The sequence below is a fragment of the Haemaphysalis longicornis genome, unplaced genomic scaffold (genome assembly GCF_048455015.1).
Source record: "Haemaphysalis longicornis isolate Haplotype H1 unplaced genomic scaffold, Haemaphysalis longicornis Haplotype H1 scaffold_6, whole genome shotgun sequence".
NCBI classification, from domain to species: Eukaryota; Metazoa; Arthropoda; class Arachnida; order Ixodida; family Ixodidae; genus Haemaphysalis; species Haemaphysalis longicornis.
The window spans coordinates 138,155,550-138,174,519 of NW_027526407.1; the positions used below are offsets into that span (position 1 = coordinate 138,155,550).

Below are 18,970 nucleotides of genomic sequence, written 5' to 3' on the forward strand. Positions count from 1 at the left end.
ATGAGAGTGAGAGAATTGGGTCACGTGAATATTTGAATCCACCTAGCTTTGTTTGTCGCGGTGGCCAATCAGTGGTCTACTGTTGGCTAATCAATGGGCCATCCTCACTATCAAATTGTGATGCCCCTATTGTTGGCGGAGTTTTGGCGGTAAAACCGAGGAGTTGGATGATTTGGGAGGACGGAGAGAGAAGAGAGGGGAATGGAGCCCCGCTTGACGCGGGCCTTGCCCGACCTCTTGTGTGCGATCATGATCCTTGAAAGTTGTAAATACTTCATGTAAATAAACTGTACATATTGTACATTTTTGCGTTTGCTTGGAATAGCTCATCGTTGGCCACGTGCCGTCGACCACGAAGCAGTCATCGTCTCATCGGATTCGACTTCAGCCGACTGATCCGCCTTATGTTAACTGTATGTGTAAATGCTGACTATGTTCATGTGGGAAAAAAATGAAAATTTCTGATCCGGCGCGAGCTTCACATGACAGCTGCTGCAGTAATTGGCCAATCCACATGAGTGGGTACGTTGTTAAGCCCACTACAACCCTAACAGGGCGTCTCAACTTTGACCGTAATAACGTGCCACGCAAACACGCAATGTCGGTACCGGTCGACACCTGCAAGAATGGCGTTGGGATTAAATCGGGGAGTCACATACCCGTTACCCAGTCCAAGGGGAATTAGTCAATCATCCATGATTTTCTTTCAGATAATCTCTCGTTTCTACTCAGTCCACCGGACAATGTATGTTAGCCGTCGCACGCAATTGAAATTTGGTGGCAAAGTTTGTGCTTCATGCTGCCATTAAGAATTTTGATGAGAATTTTCTCAACCAGAAAGTTTTATCACAGGGTTTGGCTACGCCTCTCTGGCTGCGCCACTTTTTCGCCAAATGAGCATTTATTATGCGTCACTGACACTTGCCCCTCAAGACGTTTCAGTATTCAATGCGATCTTTATGTTTTTAAAATTCCAATACCAGGCAGGATAGTTTTACTTTACATATAAAGCAAATGTCTCGTCCCCCCCCCCTTCCGACATTTTTTCGTAGGGCGTGACCATGGCATCTACTTTTGTTCCCCCCATAATATGGTTATGCTCTGCGTTTAAGGCTTTATTGGCGCAAGGTTATCAAAACTGCCTTGTCAATTCCGTCTAAATCCATGCTTTTGCGGCTGCTCTGTGAAATCGGAACTAGAAAAAAGACTGTAGCTTTATTAAGCAATGAACACGTGATTTTTTTACCGGTGCTTTTTTTCATGTTGAATAATATCTCTCGTGTTCTAACGAAAATATCCTGACCAAAATGACTAAATGTCAGTGTGTAGACATAGTTCAGCACTAACGCGTAATCGCAAGCAAATCGTGTGAATAATTTCGTTACTGACAAGTTGCGGAAGTGTTTGAAAGCTCATTTGTATTTCCATTCGGTGCGACCAGATTTATTTACCAAAATACGGATTCTAAATTCGAAATGCGATACCACAGCCCGGCGGAAGCTTATGTTATAGCTAAAGCATGGTAGAATCACATATTTAATTTTTGTCTGTTCGAACAAACAAATTTAACATCCCTTCCTAAAGAAAGTTGGAAGAAGCGCAAAGCTAAAAGTGCGTACCACCTTCGCTCAAAGTGCGTTCAACCGATCATAAAACCTTCAATAACCTAAATCGCAAACGACGAAAGTACCCGAGCGACGATTTGTCGTGCACAAAGTAAACGCACTTACGAATGGTCTAAAGGTACACCGATACGTGGTTTACGAGATAACGGCATATTCTTGCACTCCTTCGTCATAATCGATGCGTGTATTGTCTTACGAAGAACCATTCCTTTATCGCGGTTTTCAAGCGACCGTTTTGACACAATAGAAGCCCGGTGTAAGCACGCGCCGTGTGTCCTGAGGTCTTGTCAGAGCTTTTCGGGCGGCCAACCGGTCTACGGGGAAATGCGTTAGTTTTTTGACATGGCGGCATCAGTCCCACCACGAAAGATTTCGCTTTAACCGGTAACCGAGCAACATAAGGCACCTGTGTACCTAAAACTTGCGCCAAAATAGAAGTTCACAGAGTTTCAGTCCCATTTTTTTAAAGATTTTTGAGTAGTTCACGCGTGCAATGGAAGCAGTAAGCACAGATGTTTTGTTCCCGCCATTGACACCTGCATTATTTCTGCTGCCGGAAATTACAACTCTAAGCGCTGCACGCCCGGCCTCTTTTCCGGCTTTCTCGCTTTTTTACGCATAATATTTTAGTTGTTCATAGCGCCTTCTGCGTGATTAATAGTTACGTCTCCGTGTGATAATTTATACTGACAGTTTTAGGTTCCTTTTTTCACATGCGGCGCAAAACCAGTGACCAGTGGCTGATGTAGTAATAATAAAATGACTCTATAACACTGTGAGTACATTAGCCCAAAATTAAGCGAGAATGAACGATTGGCAACGCGACGAATGCTATTTAGGCAATGAGCAGAAAACAATTAACATGGGAAATTACGGCAAGAAAGGCGTAGGGATATTTCAGAGCGCACTTAAATACTAGACTGGTAACACCGCAAGGGGGGGGGGGGGGTGCGGCGGGGAATGTACGTTCTCAGGGGAGAAAACGCGCTAACATAGCAGCGCATTTGTTAGAGGGGCAATATGCTGTTGTCTGCATGCAATAACAGGAAGCTGGAATGTTGGGCTGGCTGGTTTCGAGTCATAATTTAACAGGCGTGGAAAAATGCGGTGACAGTAAGTTCTAGACAGAGCACATCGTCATGGGTATTTCCCACTCTCTGACGCCGTCTTTTCCGCGTCGCCTACCATTTAGAAGCTAGGATAGATCCCTTCTTTGTAGGCACATGTTTTTATGTTCACCTAAAGCAATATCGAATGTAAATGACACAGAATTAGGGGATGGTATTATAAAGCTCTTATAGCTTAGCTTTTTAAGGAGTAATACTAATATTGGGGGCCAGGTAAATTTAGAAGAATTGCAAGAACAGAGAGAGAGCCCTTTAAAGTTTACTAACGAGGTCAGTCATGGTGGTGGCAGGGTGTGTTACTTTAGATGGGGATGGCTCGAGTGATGTGACGATGTTGAACGCTGTAAGGACCGCTGTGAAAGGGCAAACGAAACAAACTTTCTAAACGAGATCAAATGAAATTCTGCAAGCAAAGATCAGAGGACAGAAACAAAATGTAAAGAAAAAATTGAAAAGACTATCGCTGAATCAAAACCTGGAGAAAAGGGTGCACAGAAAGGGGAGAACACCATTTTAAAAGAAAATCAGAATTAGTAGGACACCAAGTAATTAGGTCTAAACGCCCGTTTGGGGAAACTTATTTCGATAAGCTTTCCTATGAACTTCCACCGAGTAGCATGTTGCACAAACTCTTCCACATGGCCGCTATATTCAAATATTCACAAAATTTCGCACTGTACTTATAGCTAATTTCTCATTTTAGCACCACATAACAGCACCGCAGCATTTTTGGCTGAACAACAAAAACAAACGCTTTATTCCACTGATGCTCCGTTAATTTTTCTAGGATAACAACGTAGGAAGTAATACTCAAAACTAAGATCACCTTTTAAAATAACATATTTTAGGTGTATAGCCAGAGTAGGGATACCAATCAGGTATTGTATGTCGCCTCTTAATAGAGGGAAATACAAAGTTAAGGAAGGCGAAGGTGATCCAGAATTGCGGGGACAGAACGAAACAAGGAACGTACTTTCGGAACTAATTTTCTCACGCATGAGAGAGTGTTATGGTGACTGAGAGGAAAGAATGTGGAGAACACCTGTTTGGACCGCACGTCGAAGTGCTGCTGCCACAAAAACAAGTGCAATGGCTGTGACGTTGCTGGCTGTTCTGATTGCACGGCACAAGGTGTGTGCACGGGGCAGAAGCAACTTACAACCGCTCGCAGCCTGTTCTGTCGCGAGGCAGGTTGAACTTTGAAAGTGTACCAAGCGCATGTGAAACTCAATCAGTGCTGTAGTCTGAACTACATCTGAACAGAATTTGTGGGTAAGTAGATTATGGTTTTCAAACAATGTTGTAGGCAAGACGTGCAACTTGTGAAAAGCGTTGGTAAGTATTATACGGTACAAAATATTTACTCGTATTTTCTATTTCAGAGCACTTTGTTTTTGAATACCCGAGAAACACTTTAGAACTGGGAAAAATAATTTACAATCTCTTATTTTATTGCATAGGTAGTTGTCTGAAGACAGTCTCCGGGAAAGGTCACTAGGTTTTCCTTGGAAACTCGACCAATTGACGTTTTTATTTGGAGACGTCTTTTAATATGTATTGCACAGCTGTTGATGTTACATTAAAAATGAAAAGAGAATCCTCCGCCCAAGTCCTGCAATAATACGTAAACACGGGGTACAACAATGCGGTTCAGCAATTATTGTCGCCTCAGTTGTCTCGTGAAAGTGGCGTTAAATCTGCGTAACCAGTTAATTCAGGAACACAGAATAAACCACTGGTCACAAAGTGACGCTTTAAATTGTCGAATTCCCACAACTGGCTCGTACGGCGATTGGTCGGTGTTAACCTGTCTTTCCTTCAACCTCACTCAATGAGTTTTGCCGTCGTGTTCTACTAATGTTTGTAGAGGATATCAAATTTTCGAGGGAGGGGGATAAGAAAGCGGCAGAGTCGTATACACTTTTATGTAATAAAAATTATTATTATTATTGTTATAAGTGCCAAATCAATATCGTAGAGGAGGCGCACTGTTTGTCTAGCTTCTAGAACGCACAGGTTGAAGGAAAATGACTAGACGACTACTTCTATACGGCCTAACAAAAGTTTACATATATATCTTCCGGATATATTATCGAGATTCCTGAGCCACAAGGAGCTTTAGTTATGTTTTTTTCTGGACAGAGCACATGAGCGCAGAATATTTTGGGGGTTCAATGAAAGGATACTAAATATTGAACGCATTTTTTTTTCAATTACGTAACCTTAGCGGACTTAACCAACACAGCCCACCCCGTGCCTTGAGGAATCTTGGTTTAACGAGTAGGAGAGTTAATTACTGGAGTCGAAAGGGGGGGGGGGGGACCTCGCTTTTATTCACTGTACACTCTCAGGCAAAAAGAACTAAAGTAGGGACAAAAACGCAATCGTTAGTTTTCGCGGGCCACCGTTCATCTTCAAGAGGAGTACCTGTGGCGGAGTGTTTTCCGTGTGCACAAACGAAGACTATATGTTCGTACCCGCCGATCTATAAGGAGTAACGGGAAGACGGAACACATGCATTTAGTCGCTTTGCTGTGTCGTTAATCCCCTCTAATTGCCTCTTCGTTGCCATTTCACGCATATGCCAGTGGGCAGCTGTAGAATTACAAAACACAAGTCATTGCAGCCGGTGGGTCCTTCACATGGTGCCACGGGAGAAAATATCCATGTTAATTGTAAGGAAAGCGTCTAGCGTCAATCGAGCGGTGGGCAATGGCGAGGGGCGAAGCGCGATGGACAAACGCTTTTCGGTGAGGTTATGCTGATACGCTTTGTTGAATACGATTCGCGCGAGGTAATAACGGCCAATGAAAGATTTCAAGCGGGTGAGCAATAAAGCAAATATTAGTGACAATAGCAATCGTTTATCACCAAGCGTAATGGATACGTATACGTTTAACAGACGAGAAAGACGCGTTAGTTGCTGAGGACAACAACTCCAAATCAAAAATGCTCGCTACAGCTAGGCGTGCTGAAGATATCTTTTACATTCAGTACATATTTGCTTTGTGCACTAAAGCTATCACAATACTTCAACTGCTGTAAAACTCGGTTGCATATCCCAGTACCGATCGCCAAGCAACGCTAACTTGAAGAATTTATGCTAAGAAAAACCGAATTTGGTTTCGCCGATGCAGGAAAATATGGTCTGTTTCCCTGTTCTGAGACTCACACAGACGACTGCTTTCTAATACGATACGTAGAGCACTTAAATTATGTATCGGACACTATGAATACAGTTAGTTTGCGCCAATTTTTGCGGAAACAAATGAGTCGTCCGATCACACAGCCACCGGTCTCAATTAGACGACGAATTGGTTGTTCTTTACAAGAAAAATACTATGGTTGTGACGCTGTACTGAGAATCGAACTGAGCAGTTAGCAAAGCTGTAAGCGCAAATCGCGGCCGCTTCGATTGTACGGATACAAATTCGCACACAGTTTGCAATGAATCTGTCGCATTGTGCGGAGTACTACACGTTGTAACCTTCAATATTCTTTACCGGAACATCCGTCCGGCGGCGGGATCTAGTCGTAGCGTGTTGGGTTCCTTGTGTATTGCATCGGGAAAACAAAAAGCCAACGTGGTTTTAAATTATTGCGCGCAGAGTTCACACACGAATAATTTCTCCGCTTTTTCGCTGTCTTCAGCCATCGAATCAGCACAAAAGCAACAATATTTTCTATGGATGTCCGATTTTAAATGCACAGCATTTCTTTAACTCACGATGTCACCCGGCGTTGTCGGCGTGCCTCGGCGTCCGCAACAGCCGTTCCAGGTGCGCCCTCTCCCCCACTCCTCCTCTCCCGTATCACGCTACCCTCTTCGCTCTCAAAAACAGGTCCGCACCCCTCCCCCTACACTATATAAGAAAATATTACTTACCGACGCCTGGTTTCGATCCCACGACCCTGCGGGCGGAACGCAAGGTACATGGTGCTCTACCCACTGCGCCACAAAGCCGACACAGAATGGAAGGCTACGAACGCGCCTTATATCCTTGACTCATTCAAACTACGTCAAGAAGCTGCTGATACAACGCATTCACTACCTGTGGGCGGAACGCGAGGTACATGGTGCTCTTCCCACTGCGCCACAAAACCGACACAGAATCAAAGGCTACGAACGCGCCATATATCCTTGACTCATTCAAACTACATCAAGAAGCTGCTGATACAACGCATTCACTACCACCAACTCCCCAAACACTTAACATTAACGCAATACACCCACCCCCTATGCGACGCATTTACTCGAGTTCCCCTCGCGGGGAGATAGGCCCTTTTTTTTACATATCCAGACGTGTGATAACTACGAAAGAGGCGAGAATCGTTGAACATCTTATAATTATTATGTTCTAACAAGGCGTAGAGGGTACAGGTTTGTACCCGCCATTTGTCGTGTTTGATGCATGTGAGACGTTTCTTACAAATCACCCTCATATTTCACCGCGACAAAGCTTGCGAAATGATTTATAACTTTAAAACTAAACAAATATTGCAACATTTTTTAGGCATGTGGCATAGCTCAACCTTGCCTCCGATTTGTTAAAAATTAACAAAAAAGTCGATGTTTTTCTTTTATATTGGTTTTCAAATTTGGATAAAATGGGCGAATTCTCTGCAATACAGTGCATTTTTCTAATTAGGTCATTTTTGTTGGTAAACCCAAATTGGCATCAAGAAAACCTCATGGAAGTAGGACAAAAAAAATGAACACCCTCGCTGAACACGAAAACAGGCCAGACGTTTTGAGTTTCCGAAAATGTGCCAGGTTCATACTTTTATTGTAGAAAATCCGTCAGCGAACGAAAACATGCATACGATGACTCATTTAAAAGTATGCGAAGTATCAACAGGGAACAATTTGCGGCGCTAGGTGCAATAGTTTGGGTTCCACGGAGGATAAGGTTTCGGAAGTTTTACGATTCGACCAAAACGCCTGATATCGAGGGGGCTCCGGAATGCTTTCTTTTTTTTTTGGAAAGGAACTGCTTTCCCCCCAAACTATTGTGAAATATCTTGTTCCAGGTGCACATGAAACTACATACAATTTTTTCAACACTAAGTCCGTTGGGCACACCTGTCCAATCGCTCGCGAAGAGATACCGAATTAGTCCCCGGACTGAGGCTTGAAATAGAAAATGGGTGATAAATCACCCCTAATTCATCTGCTTTCTAATATATCTGGCCCAATTGTTTGAAGTTATCTTCTGAATTACTCCAGTGTTATTCAGAAAACGCAGTATTTTGAGTTTCTTTATATTGTTTTAATGATCGCTTTGTATTGTTAAATTTTTTTTCACTTCGCTGATAATTTACTTTTCGAACTGGTTAGGCTCGTGATTTATTCAAATAGGAACTGAAACGTAACGAAATTCATTCGCCCGAACTAGAACCGGAACCACAGCGATATCTTTTGCGGTTCACCACCCTGATTACTATACTTATACACCTATACATGTATATACCCACATAAAAAAACTCGCGTTTTGTGGCAGTAGAAAACTGAACCGCCGCGTGGCTTCCGGGCTTAGGCGTTCAGGCCCGCTTGGTCGCCAGGGCTGCCGAGGTCGCTGATCAGTTTACGCTGACAGCCATCAACGCGATCTAACCACCAGCATCGCTTTCATGATGCATAATCGCTGATATTCCTCGAAATAAAGTTTATTCTCTCTCTCTCTCTCTCTCTCTCTCTCTCTCTCTCTCTCTCTCTCTCTCTCTCTCTCTCTCTCTCTCTCTCTCTCTCTCTTCTACTTAGCCCAGGGACGCGGATACGCCGGAAGCCAAAACTCCCGCGAGTTGAGCTATCGGAGCATCTTAATGATTCCCAAGTGGTCAAAATTAACCCGGAGCCTCATTTCACGGCGCGCCTCATAGCCCTGGTTTATCTTTGGCCCTTAAAGGGGCCCTAAATAGGCTGCCAAATGTTATGATTTTGAGTGCGCAGTCACTGGAGTACTATCCAAGAAACGTCATGCCGCAAAAATTGTTTAAATGCGTTAAGTATTAGCCGAGTTATCGCTCATTAAAAGGGGCCACCCATAAGGCCTGGGGCTCTCCTCCTCTAGTAGCTCCTCCGAAGCACTGTGGAAGCCGCGACGTCATCGACCCGGCGCAAGACCACCGAGAGAAACAGGGCAATCCATCACCCTCCTTGATGTACGTGCAGTCATTGGCTGCGCCAAGCCCTGCGCGCGCTTTTTTTTTTTTTTTTAGCACTCGACGCGCATGCTCCGCCCACCAGATTCCGGTTGCACGGTGAGTGCTGTCGCTGTGGTTCGCGTTCGCGGCGCCGCACTGGGCAGTGTCTCGTGCGTCATAGAGGCGCGTCAGAGCCGGAAAGAACTGCGTCAGAGCGCGCAAGTGTGGCGGCAAGGTATGGTTGGTGAGCCAGGAGAGAAAGTGAAATCTTTTTTTCGTGTTTGTGCGGCCCCTGCTTTACGCAGAGGTGTAATATTTGGTACACGTTGTCGTGAAGGGGTACTCTAGCGATTGCGCGATTGAAATGGCGACCTTCGGAAGCCTATTTAGGGCCCCTTTAAATCCCGATTTTTTTCAATTGATAGCACAAAAATGCGGCATTCGTTTCGCAGTTCTGGATGTTTGTAACCACTCCACGTGGAAGGCGTTCTTAAAGGGACACTGAAGTGATATGGAAACATTGCGGGATTACTAGCGCAAATTGTAGTCCGGAGTCCCCAGGCCATGTTTCGACCACTCTAGGCGCGTTTACGCGATTTTATTTAGTAGAAAAACTAATTCGAAAATGCTGTCCTCCTCTCTTTACGCTCGCCCATTTTCTGTGGCGTTTTCGTGTGACGTCAGGAGGGGATGAGCTGGCAATTGGCTGCGCCACGGCTGCGCTACTGCACGGCTCCCCGGACGACAGAGTCAGTCGGCCCAGCGTTTCGTCCGCCGGCCGCCGGCCGGTCGTCGCAATCAAGGAGGTTAAAAAAAATTGCTTGGTCGCAATTCGTTCGCTTAGTTGAAACGAAGCCAGGACACGTTTGTGAATGGAAAAATGTGCCTTTCTTTACTTGGTTTGTTTGTACACGGTATCTAGCTCCAAGTCAAGGTCGCTTCACACAAGCGCTGCACAAGCGCACATGCGACGCTTCGCTGACTGGTACGCCAGTAGGAAAATATAAGGCCTCTTGAAGGCGGGAGAAGAGTCAGCGAAGTCAATATAGGTACTAAGGAAATAAACTCAGCTGATATTTTTACCCTACAGCGTAAAACTAGGGCGCGGGAAGCACTTTTTTGCGCTGGGCGAACAAGCACAGCGGTCAGCAGCACGACTACGCATCTGCGAACGCTTTTCCGTCTACGAAATGCAGTTGCTAGACGTGAGCTATTGTGGAAACTCGGGCGACGCTTACTGCACGATCGCAGTACAACAAATAGTCACCTAAGCTGCTTGAAATACCAAAACTAAATAAAAGTGTAAACCGGTTATACAATATATACCCTATATTAACTAGGCGTCCGCGTCCCGCTCCGTGGCTTAGTTGTCTGGGGCGCTAGGTGTGTCATCGCATATGTTTTGCAAGTGACGAGTTCGAATCCCCGTGGGTACGTACTTTTTTTTTGGTAAGTTAACTTTTTTGTTTTCCGCCAATGTTTTCTATATTGAGTTCACCTTTTTTTGGGGCCGCAACGTTCATGGCTACACGAACTAGTTCACAGAACGCGCGCAGGCTGGCACTGGCGCGCTAGCGAGTTCTCGTTGGCGTGCTGTTGCCACTAGTTCACAGAACGCGCGCAGGCTGGCACTGGCGCGCTAGCGAGTTCTCGTTGGCGTGCTGTTGCCATAAGCACCGACTGCTTGCAGGCAGTGGGCACAGGGCAGAATGAACAGACCCTTGGCCTGGTGCGAACACGCTTTTTACGATACAGGCATGAGGGAGGCAAGCTCCAAATATGCGGGAAAAGCGCATGACATTTGGGCGTCTGCGGGTACGCGGAGGGAGTTCATGCACTGCGTAGGTCTCGGCTAGTGAAAACTACGACTACAAGCCGTCCTGGGAGGCTTATCTTGTGCATTTTACAGCCGACAACATGGCAGAAGCGCGGTACGATGATTACTGAACTATTGAGAATGCCCATCCAACAACGCCATTGGTTATGTTTTACAGAACCGAAACCGAAACCGAAACTTGTGTGATTGCTAACCTTGGGCATCGTCCAATCACGGCGCCCCTCCTCCCAACGTCACAGCCTTAGTTGGTGCGGCCGCCGCAAACCGCGCATGGTAGTTTTTCTTCTTTCGCGCTTTGTAAAATAATTACCGATTTGTCAACCGGATAAACGATGAAAAGTGTGCTAATTTGAGCCAGTCTACGCAGTGCACGCAAAAACGGGAGCTTGACAAATTCACTTCAGTGTCCCTTTAAGACCCTGTCTCTAGCTATGGATACACTACTCCGGATGCGTATATAGATGTTCAAATCTACACCGAAATTTTGGGAACAAATATTTTCTTGCAGTATAATTTGTTTGACCACACATGCTTAGAAGTGTTGTAAAGATTTACCTGTGCATATATTTTTTCAACGATCACACAAAATGTACACGGTAGTGCTCCTCTCGCAGGCTGTCAGGATGGAGTATGGAGTTGGCCATTCTACCATTCACACCGACGGGACGGTGGTCGACGTGGCAAGGAGAGTAATAGATTCCCAGGTACCCATCACATCATCAGTGAAGTTCTCGTAACATCACATCACATCACATCAGTGAAGTTCTCGTAAAGTCCGCCTTAGAGTGTGAATGACTCTCCTGTTAGCAGCTATTCCCGAACTGACGTGTCAGCTCGGTGGAGTTGAACTTTGGTTTTGATCCTAAATTCTTTTCACGTAGTGTCTAGGATCCTCTCAGTATGAGTGAAAATACTTCCAGAGTTTCCATGTGTACACTAAAGGACTTGCGCTGAAGTAAAATATTATTTTGCATGAAGTCGTGAATCGTGTCGGATCGCTTATGCTTTTGGTAAAGGTAAAAACCAAGTCTTTAGAACGAACACAAGATGGCGAGAGGTAAGGCCCACACAGCCCCGGGAGATCGCATGTCTAAACGGAACAGCCTTGGTTTTAAAGTAGGCATTACCTTATACAGGGGCTCAAACGGGGCTGAAACACATTTACTACGGCGTGAAACCTGTTAAAGAAAAGATTAATTTCCTGCTAGTCAAGCACTGACGAGAAGCATTTCAAGAGGGCTGGTGCCGCTTACTGAAAAAGTAATCCGGAGGCCCAAATTTTTAATGTATGCTATTGTCTGTATTGGTGCGATAAATTAACATTACATGTTCTCCTAAATATGGAAATAACGTTTCAAATGAAGAGTTGAAATGCTGTATTATGTTATCCTACTAGCCAGAGATGACAGATATTACTGCTCGTATTTATACCTAAAGGTAAGCGAATGGAGAACATGTTGATGGGGTAGCAACCGGAACGCCTTCCTCAGGACAGAGGTTCTGATATTTCTAATGCCAACTACCCGTTGGAGAGCCTAATAGGTGCTAAAGGTGAGCACGCAAATTAGGCATCAGATTTGCAGCTTTAGAGAGCGTAGAAAGGTCAGCTAACTGCGATGAGCAGACAGAGTTGTGGGCCTATACATAAATGCATTTTTGTAAACTTTGTTGCAGTAACAAAAGTCATTTGGAAAAGAAGTCTCTGCTATCCCGTATGAGCCGATAATAAGAAGGCATTTATAGGATAGAACCCCTTATAATATGTGAGCTTATATTTTGAATTTATATGAACGTGCTAAACACGAAGTGAACAACAGTCAGTTACGAACGGTATAGTTGCAGGTAATGGCGACGTCGGCGTAAAATATCCCAACCTGGGGATTGACTTAATGCTGCAGTTATGGCAGGCAAGTGTAAATAATGAAGTTGCATATTACTGGTTACTTTTCATTCTATTGTTTTATTACATATTATTATATTACAATAATATTACATCGTTATTGGTGTTTTTATTATATATTTATGATATAATTTTAATAGGCTAATAATAATATCTTTTAGAATATTATTACTATTAATAACTTCTATAAGTTTTCATTTGCTACGAATGTGCCAAACACAAAGTAGATATTGAAAATAAAACTTTATGAACAACTATAAAATTAAACAGCACCATTTCACGAGTATGGGTAGCATTAGCACTTTGTAATTATCGCAATGTGGAACAAAATAAGCAAACACTGTCTAACCATTGACAGTGCGCAACAACATGAGATAGCTTAATTGGTCATGGATATAAATAGTCAGAAATGTGTAACCAAGGGATAAAACAAAGTGCATATCTGCGACGTGATGGTCAATGGGAGACGCGGTTCATAAAAATTGAAAGTAATTTAAAAAAACGCGAATGCGTGTGAAGCGCCTACCCATATGAAGAGACGTAGCGCCACATTAAAACGCATTTAACACTTCAGCACAATGTCGAACTCATTCTTTTGTTCAATGCTCATTTTTTTCAACATAGGTGATTGTGCACTGCCTTCGAGGCGAGAGTATGATCCAGGTTATTAGCGAATGACCTTGTATTCAAAAGTAGTTTCGTGTGGGAAAACACCTTAGCGTGACGTAGAATGAACGAAACGTGTTAGCGGCCAATGGAGGAAGAATGCCGCTATTGGTCTGCGTGATTTAGGCTGGATGCGCACATATGCAATTTAGGAACTAAGTAATCATAACATTAAAAAAAACCATACCCATACTACCCCGCGCAGGAACAACATGCAAGGCAATATCTATTTTCATCAACTTATGCACCTTCCACGGTACTATTCCTCAAGGAACAATAAAATAGATAATGATGCATGCGGAGAAACCTATTCGTATTGGTGGCAAATAGATCAATACCAGACACCTTTACCATGGGAAGTTGCGCAATATTTTCTCGCCTTTTGTGTCGTGCTGAGTCTGTCCTGTTTCTTTTGGTTAAGGTGTGGATTAATCCTGTTCTCGAAATCATGCAAAAGCGAATAAACAAGTCAAAGTGCAAAAAAACTCTGAACATTTTTGAGGCACCGAGCGATTCCTTTACTGTGAGAAATTCCTAAAAAAAACGTTTGATGTTTAAAGTTTCAGGCCCGAATAATTTCCCTCTAACCACCTTTGGGAGCAATTACGTGTGGGCGATGTTACCGCGCACGTTCTTAACAAACGCAATTTTTTATAATAATATTACTATTAATAACTTCTTTAAGTTTTCATTTGCTACGAAGTGTGCCAAACACAAAATAGATATTGTCAAAGGATTTATTCGAGCTGCTCATATTTGCTTTAAGCTAATCAAATCGTTTACCGAATAATTATGCAGTCCCTGTAGTATATTTCATCGTTATGTTTCTAAAACTTTTCAAAGTAACTGCAAGAAAAAGGCCACAAAATGTGCACACAAATATTTTTAATTTGAGTAGTTCGAATAGGCTGGTAGTCGGAGGTCATTCCGCAGTAAGACTGCAATTTAGACTTTTGGCGCCATTATGTTAACAGTTGGTTTTTAGAAAAAGTAGCCGCTATTTACGAAATAACCGAGCGTCTTACGAGCTACCGGGTTTATGGGAGTGAATGAAATCAATATCTGACCATTTCACGCACCAGCCTCGTTGATTGCTTATTGTTAAGAATGTCTTCTAAAACGACTAAAACTAGATCAATGCAAACTAGAGTGTTGCAACAACACCTAGAATGCACGTAGAACGCCAGATTTTTTTGTCTGCTAATATTCGAGAACCTACACTGTCCTCATATAATACTGTATTTTCAACTGTGTGAGAGTCTACTGATCTCCTTTTTGTTACTTTATCTTGTGCGCCTTTTTAAGGAAAATGATGATGCCTTCTTCGTCTGCGATGTGCGAGACCTTTTGGAAAAGGTCGACCTTTGGAAACAAGAGATGCCACGGGTGACTCCTTTCTACGGTATGGATCTTTATAACGCCTTTTTTTAATTTTGTGTAAACGCGTCAAGATGGCGCCATTCCAAAATTCAGTACGCAATTAATTGGACTTTCGTAGTTTTATCTTACACTCACAAGGTTTCTGAAGCTGATCTGAACGTATCTAGCTAGGAAACATTAGCCGCCGTTGTGACACTTCGTGAGGAGAACGAAGACCTGTCGTGCAAAGAGTGCTACAGATTTATTTATTGCTTGTTATGTCATAAGCTTAGCTATATTTTGGACGCTTTCCACCTATATTTAGTAGAGTTTAAATGCCAGACGATCCCCATTGGTTTTGATGATAATAATGTACAATGCTGCATACTAAATTTGGCGTTGACGTGAATCAGCAAAAAAAAAAGATTACGTTTGTTTGTTGCATTGTATAAGCGTCAAAAGCTGAAACCGTTAACTAACGAAAAACAAAATAATATGAAAACAGCACTCTGAGGACTCCACTGTTTTCACATACTAAAAGCTAATAAATAACGTGGGAAACCCGAATAGGTTTAAGTTTTCTAGACTGTGTCTTTTTATAAAGTGGTTAAAGAATACCTTCGAATATAGTTAAAAATTTTCTGTTAGCTTGCATCATGTTAGTTATGCTGAAAAATAAGACGTTGAATTAGGTAATGCTGAATCAATAGGAATTCATTTCTCTCTGAAGGATGATATATATTGAAACTCGTTCTTTCGAGTTTAGCACTGCAATGAGCTGCTTGGAATGCCGCACGCCTATAGCTATGGTACTAGCTGAGGTTTATGCGCGGCAGCACAAACCGCTTGCACGTGAGGGTACAAACACAAGCCATACTCGCAACGAATGGCTTTATTATGACTTCAGCTCCTGAAACTGACATTATTCACCTGAAACACTGCAGGTGTTTCTACTTCAAACTCCCATAAACGCACCGTTTGAAAACAAAGTATAACGCGTTACTAAAATAATCTCTGAGTCTAGTTTTTATAGACTTCCGCTTTCACCCGCAACTGCGGTGCTTGAAATTTTTCAGCTACTTGTTGTCAGAGGTGCATACGGCTATTTTGACCAAGCAAACACAAGGCTGGGCATGGCGAATTCCTATTTTTAGGAAACTGCAATAGATACATATTACAAATGCCCGCGTCGCAAAACAAGGGCCTTTGCCTATTCCAACCATCTCCCTGAACAACGAGACTCATTTCGTAATCTTTTTCGCACTAACTTTTCTTGCAATTGTCTGGGACGACCCCGCTATGTTCTACAGAATCCGTGCGACAGAAATGCCTAGCAAACTTGTCGCGAAGTGAGCCTTCGTCGTCGGCCACGGAAAGTAAAACAGGTCAACAGCCACAGCACACAACACACCACAAAGCCTTCGCCGCCCTTCTGCATGCCGCTTTAGAAATGTACTATAAATCACTGGCGTTCACTAAGCCAAAAGGATCTGCACTACTGCGAGATGAGATATATGGCGCATGTGCACCGTATAAGCATTTCAGCGTAAAAATAATTTCTTTATGAGACTCTACAGATTGAGGAGAATTCGGTTCTGACCTGATTCTCCTGAGACATGTTCAGTTGAAAACACTAGTAAAATCGGGTCGCACCAGAAAACGGACCGCTCGAAGAGTGCAGTTGCCTACAACAGTAGGTAACTCAACATACAACAACGAGCGCCGAGGCTGTTTGTCATACTATTTAGCCATGAAACTGCGGGAAGGAAAAGTCGAAAACATTTCTGAATATTTCAGGAGCAATAATGAAGCGTTCATGTTATGTATGAACGAAACATGTAAAAAACACAAACCACAGCTATTGAATGTTTTTTCTTCGATTTTTTTTTTATTTTACAGGGTAAGAGTACGATTTTGATTCCTCCCATCACTCTATACATCGTCCACTGCCCCAAAAAAATGTGTGATGGATATTCGCAGCCAATTATGTACTTACATTATTGGCAAAAAAGCACACTTATACCAAACTTAACATTGGAAACAGAAAGTTATCTCTGAAGATCCACGTAGAGAACGATTCTAATAACGCGGGCTTCTCTGGTTTTTTAAGTCTTTGTGAACATTAATCAGCCAGTATAAGATATGATTGCACACGCGAACTCCATGCAGTCATATCATTTTATGAAGATGACATTCTAAGCCAGGTGCTCAAATCTTTGAGTTTTCGCCAACCCCGTGCTAGGGTTTGTGGTATTCTTCTGGGCGCAGTTCCTTCAAAATCATTTTGAAAGTGTATTCACCTACTGGTTCTAAGGCAGTTTGCTCCATACGCTTGTGAAGTAAGTAAACGACACATTGAAAAGTTTTTCCACGCCAGAATCTTCAACGTTTGTAACAGTTGATCAATTACTTTTCAGCGATCAAAGCTTGCACGGATCCTGTGGTTTTACACCTTCTGAATGACCGTGGAGTAAACTTCGATTGTTCGAACAAGGTAACCCACTTTACGATGATTAACTCATTGCAACATAAGTGCAAATAACCTGATTAAGCCAAAAAGGCAGGCACGGAAAAGGTTCAGCCATTTCATTTTATTGCATTTCATTTCATTCAGCCTTTTTTAACAGAAAACAACCGCCAAATTTATTCCGCAAATTTGTGGTATTTGCGCGTAAACTAACCTTGAAAATGTGTGAGAAACCGTTTAGTACCTTGCTAGAGCAACATGTTTCTGTACGGCAATAGCCTACGCTTTTTTTTTGCTCCTTGTTACTATTTCATATGCTTAGTTTAGGTGGTTTCGGTGATTACACCCTCTTCTTCTTCGCTAAAAGCGTTAAATATCTTGCATAATTATGTGAACAAAGAAAAGTGGGGTGTTTGAGAAAGTGTCACGGCATTTGTACGCGTAGGATTAAACTGCTTTATGACACTTTTGCAGCTATCAACAATCAGTCTTATATATTCTCCCTGACACTTTACTTTTCCTCCTGTCTTGCCTAGAAATACAAATAAGCTGAAAAATACGGCTAAAGTGCAGTGCAGTCTAATATTTTGAAATCCAAAGTATATTGTCCTGTGAACTTTCGTGTATATTGTGGCGAATCGATCTCCACAAAAGCTAACAGTGGGTTATTGGACTTTAACAGCCGCCTCCATTTTCGCAGCGGTTATGTTTGTGAGAACGAAGGTGACGATGACAATGAGTGTTATGGCATTACGCGTGGATACATTTTAAAACAATCTAGACTTTGCCTGGACCCCGTCCTATCTGCTCTATTACTGGACCCTAAGCTCTTTTCGATGTTTAGTATACGCGTAGGAAAGTCCACCAATATTAGGTGCGGAGTACCTTAGGACAGCACAATGTCTGTCCGCGTCCATGCACATAGCATTTACAATCGCAAAAAATCACACAGGCACCGGAAGGATTCGAGCCTGTGTCTAGTAGACCAGGCAGGGTTAGTGTCTGCCATCTTATTCACTGGGCTGCGACCGTGAGTGGTTACCCGAGAGTGGAACGGCTTACTCCACCGCGTGTAACGGTGCGGAGTACCTTAGAACCTGACAATGTTCGTCCGCGTCCATCGGTGCACACACCACCATCAAGAGAAAATCAAGCGAAATTCTATTTCAGCAGTGAGTTGCAGTTTCATTTAGGGAATAATCAAGGTGCAACTCATGGCTCAAATCGAATGATGGTCGATGCGCAAATCGTGTGTCACTCGGGGCGCAACATGGATGTCATTTCGAGTCCCCGTACTCCGCAGCCTCGCCATCATCCACGGAGTGGAGATGCTGCCATTTTTTCACCATTGTTTAATGTTGAATTTCGCAAAGCGAGATGCACAAAACCCCTCTTCCTGCTTAGGACTGTGAGCTTTATCTATGTCATTCTTTATGAAAAAACTCAGGCTTAACAGTAAATAATCATCCTCCTAGTTCTTTTCATTGTAGCACAAATGCGCCTCCATGTTCTTTCTACATTGCTGTCTTGCGATGTACCACAACTGTTTTGACTTCTTCCTGTCGTCGAGATAATGGTCTTCTTCTATTCCTTGCCTATCCTCTTGGTGCCCGTGCTCTTGCGCTGATTGTCCAACGGTTTTCACTTCTCTGCAATTCATGCCCCGCAAAAACCACTGCTTTCTTTTAATATAAGCTATGATATTTTCCATCCGTCCGTCATATCAGGGATGGGAGCCTTATTTTTTTTATCCTTAAGGGGTCCATAAAAACAAAATACAAGTTGGGCTTATTACACAAACCTTTTTGAACCTGATCGCATGGACACCACTATTATGCCAAACTT

At 43.1% G+C, this 18,970-nt stretch overlaps 1 protein-coding gene across 2 annotated transcripts in view; it reads left to right on the top strand.

Annotated features, from left to right (window-relative positions):
* The window catches only part of LOC144141153 (ornithine decarboxylase-like), an 80,877-nt gene that overhangs the window by 28,079 nt on the left and 33,828 nt on the right, over positions 1–18,970 (top strand). Inside the window, exons 1-4 of one of the 2 annotated variants that reach the window (XM_077672699.1) lie at positions 3,896–4,024; positions 11,348–11,437; positions 14,605–14,701; positions 17,076–17,152. In XM_077672699.1, coding sequence (XP_077528825.1) covers positions 11,357–11,437; positions 14,605–14,701; positions 17,076–17,152 — 255 coding nt within the window. In that variant the 5' untranslated portion in view covers positions 3,896–4,024; positions 11,348–11,356. Of the gene's footprint in view, positions 1–3,895; positions 4,025–11,347; positions 11,438–14,604; positions 14,702–17,075; positions 17,153–18,970 lie in introns of those variants that run through there. The other variant, XM_077672698.1, reaches the window with a different exon arrangement.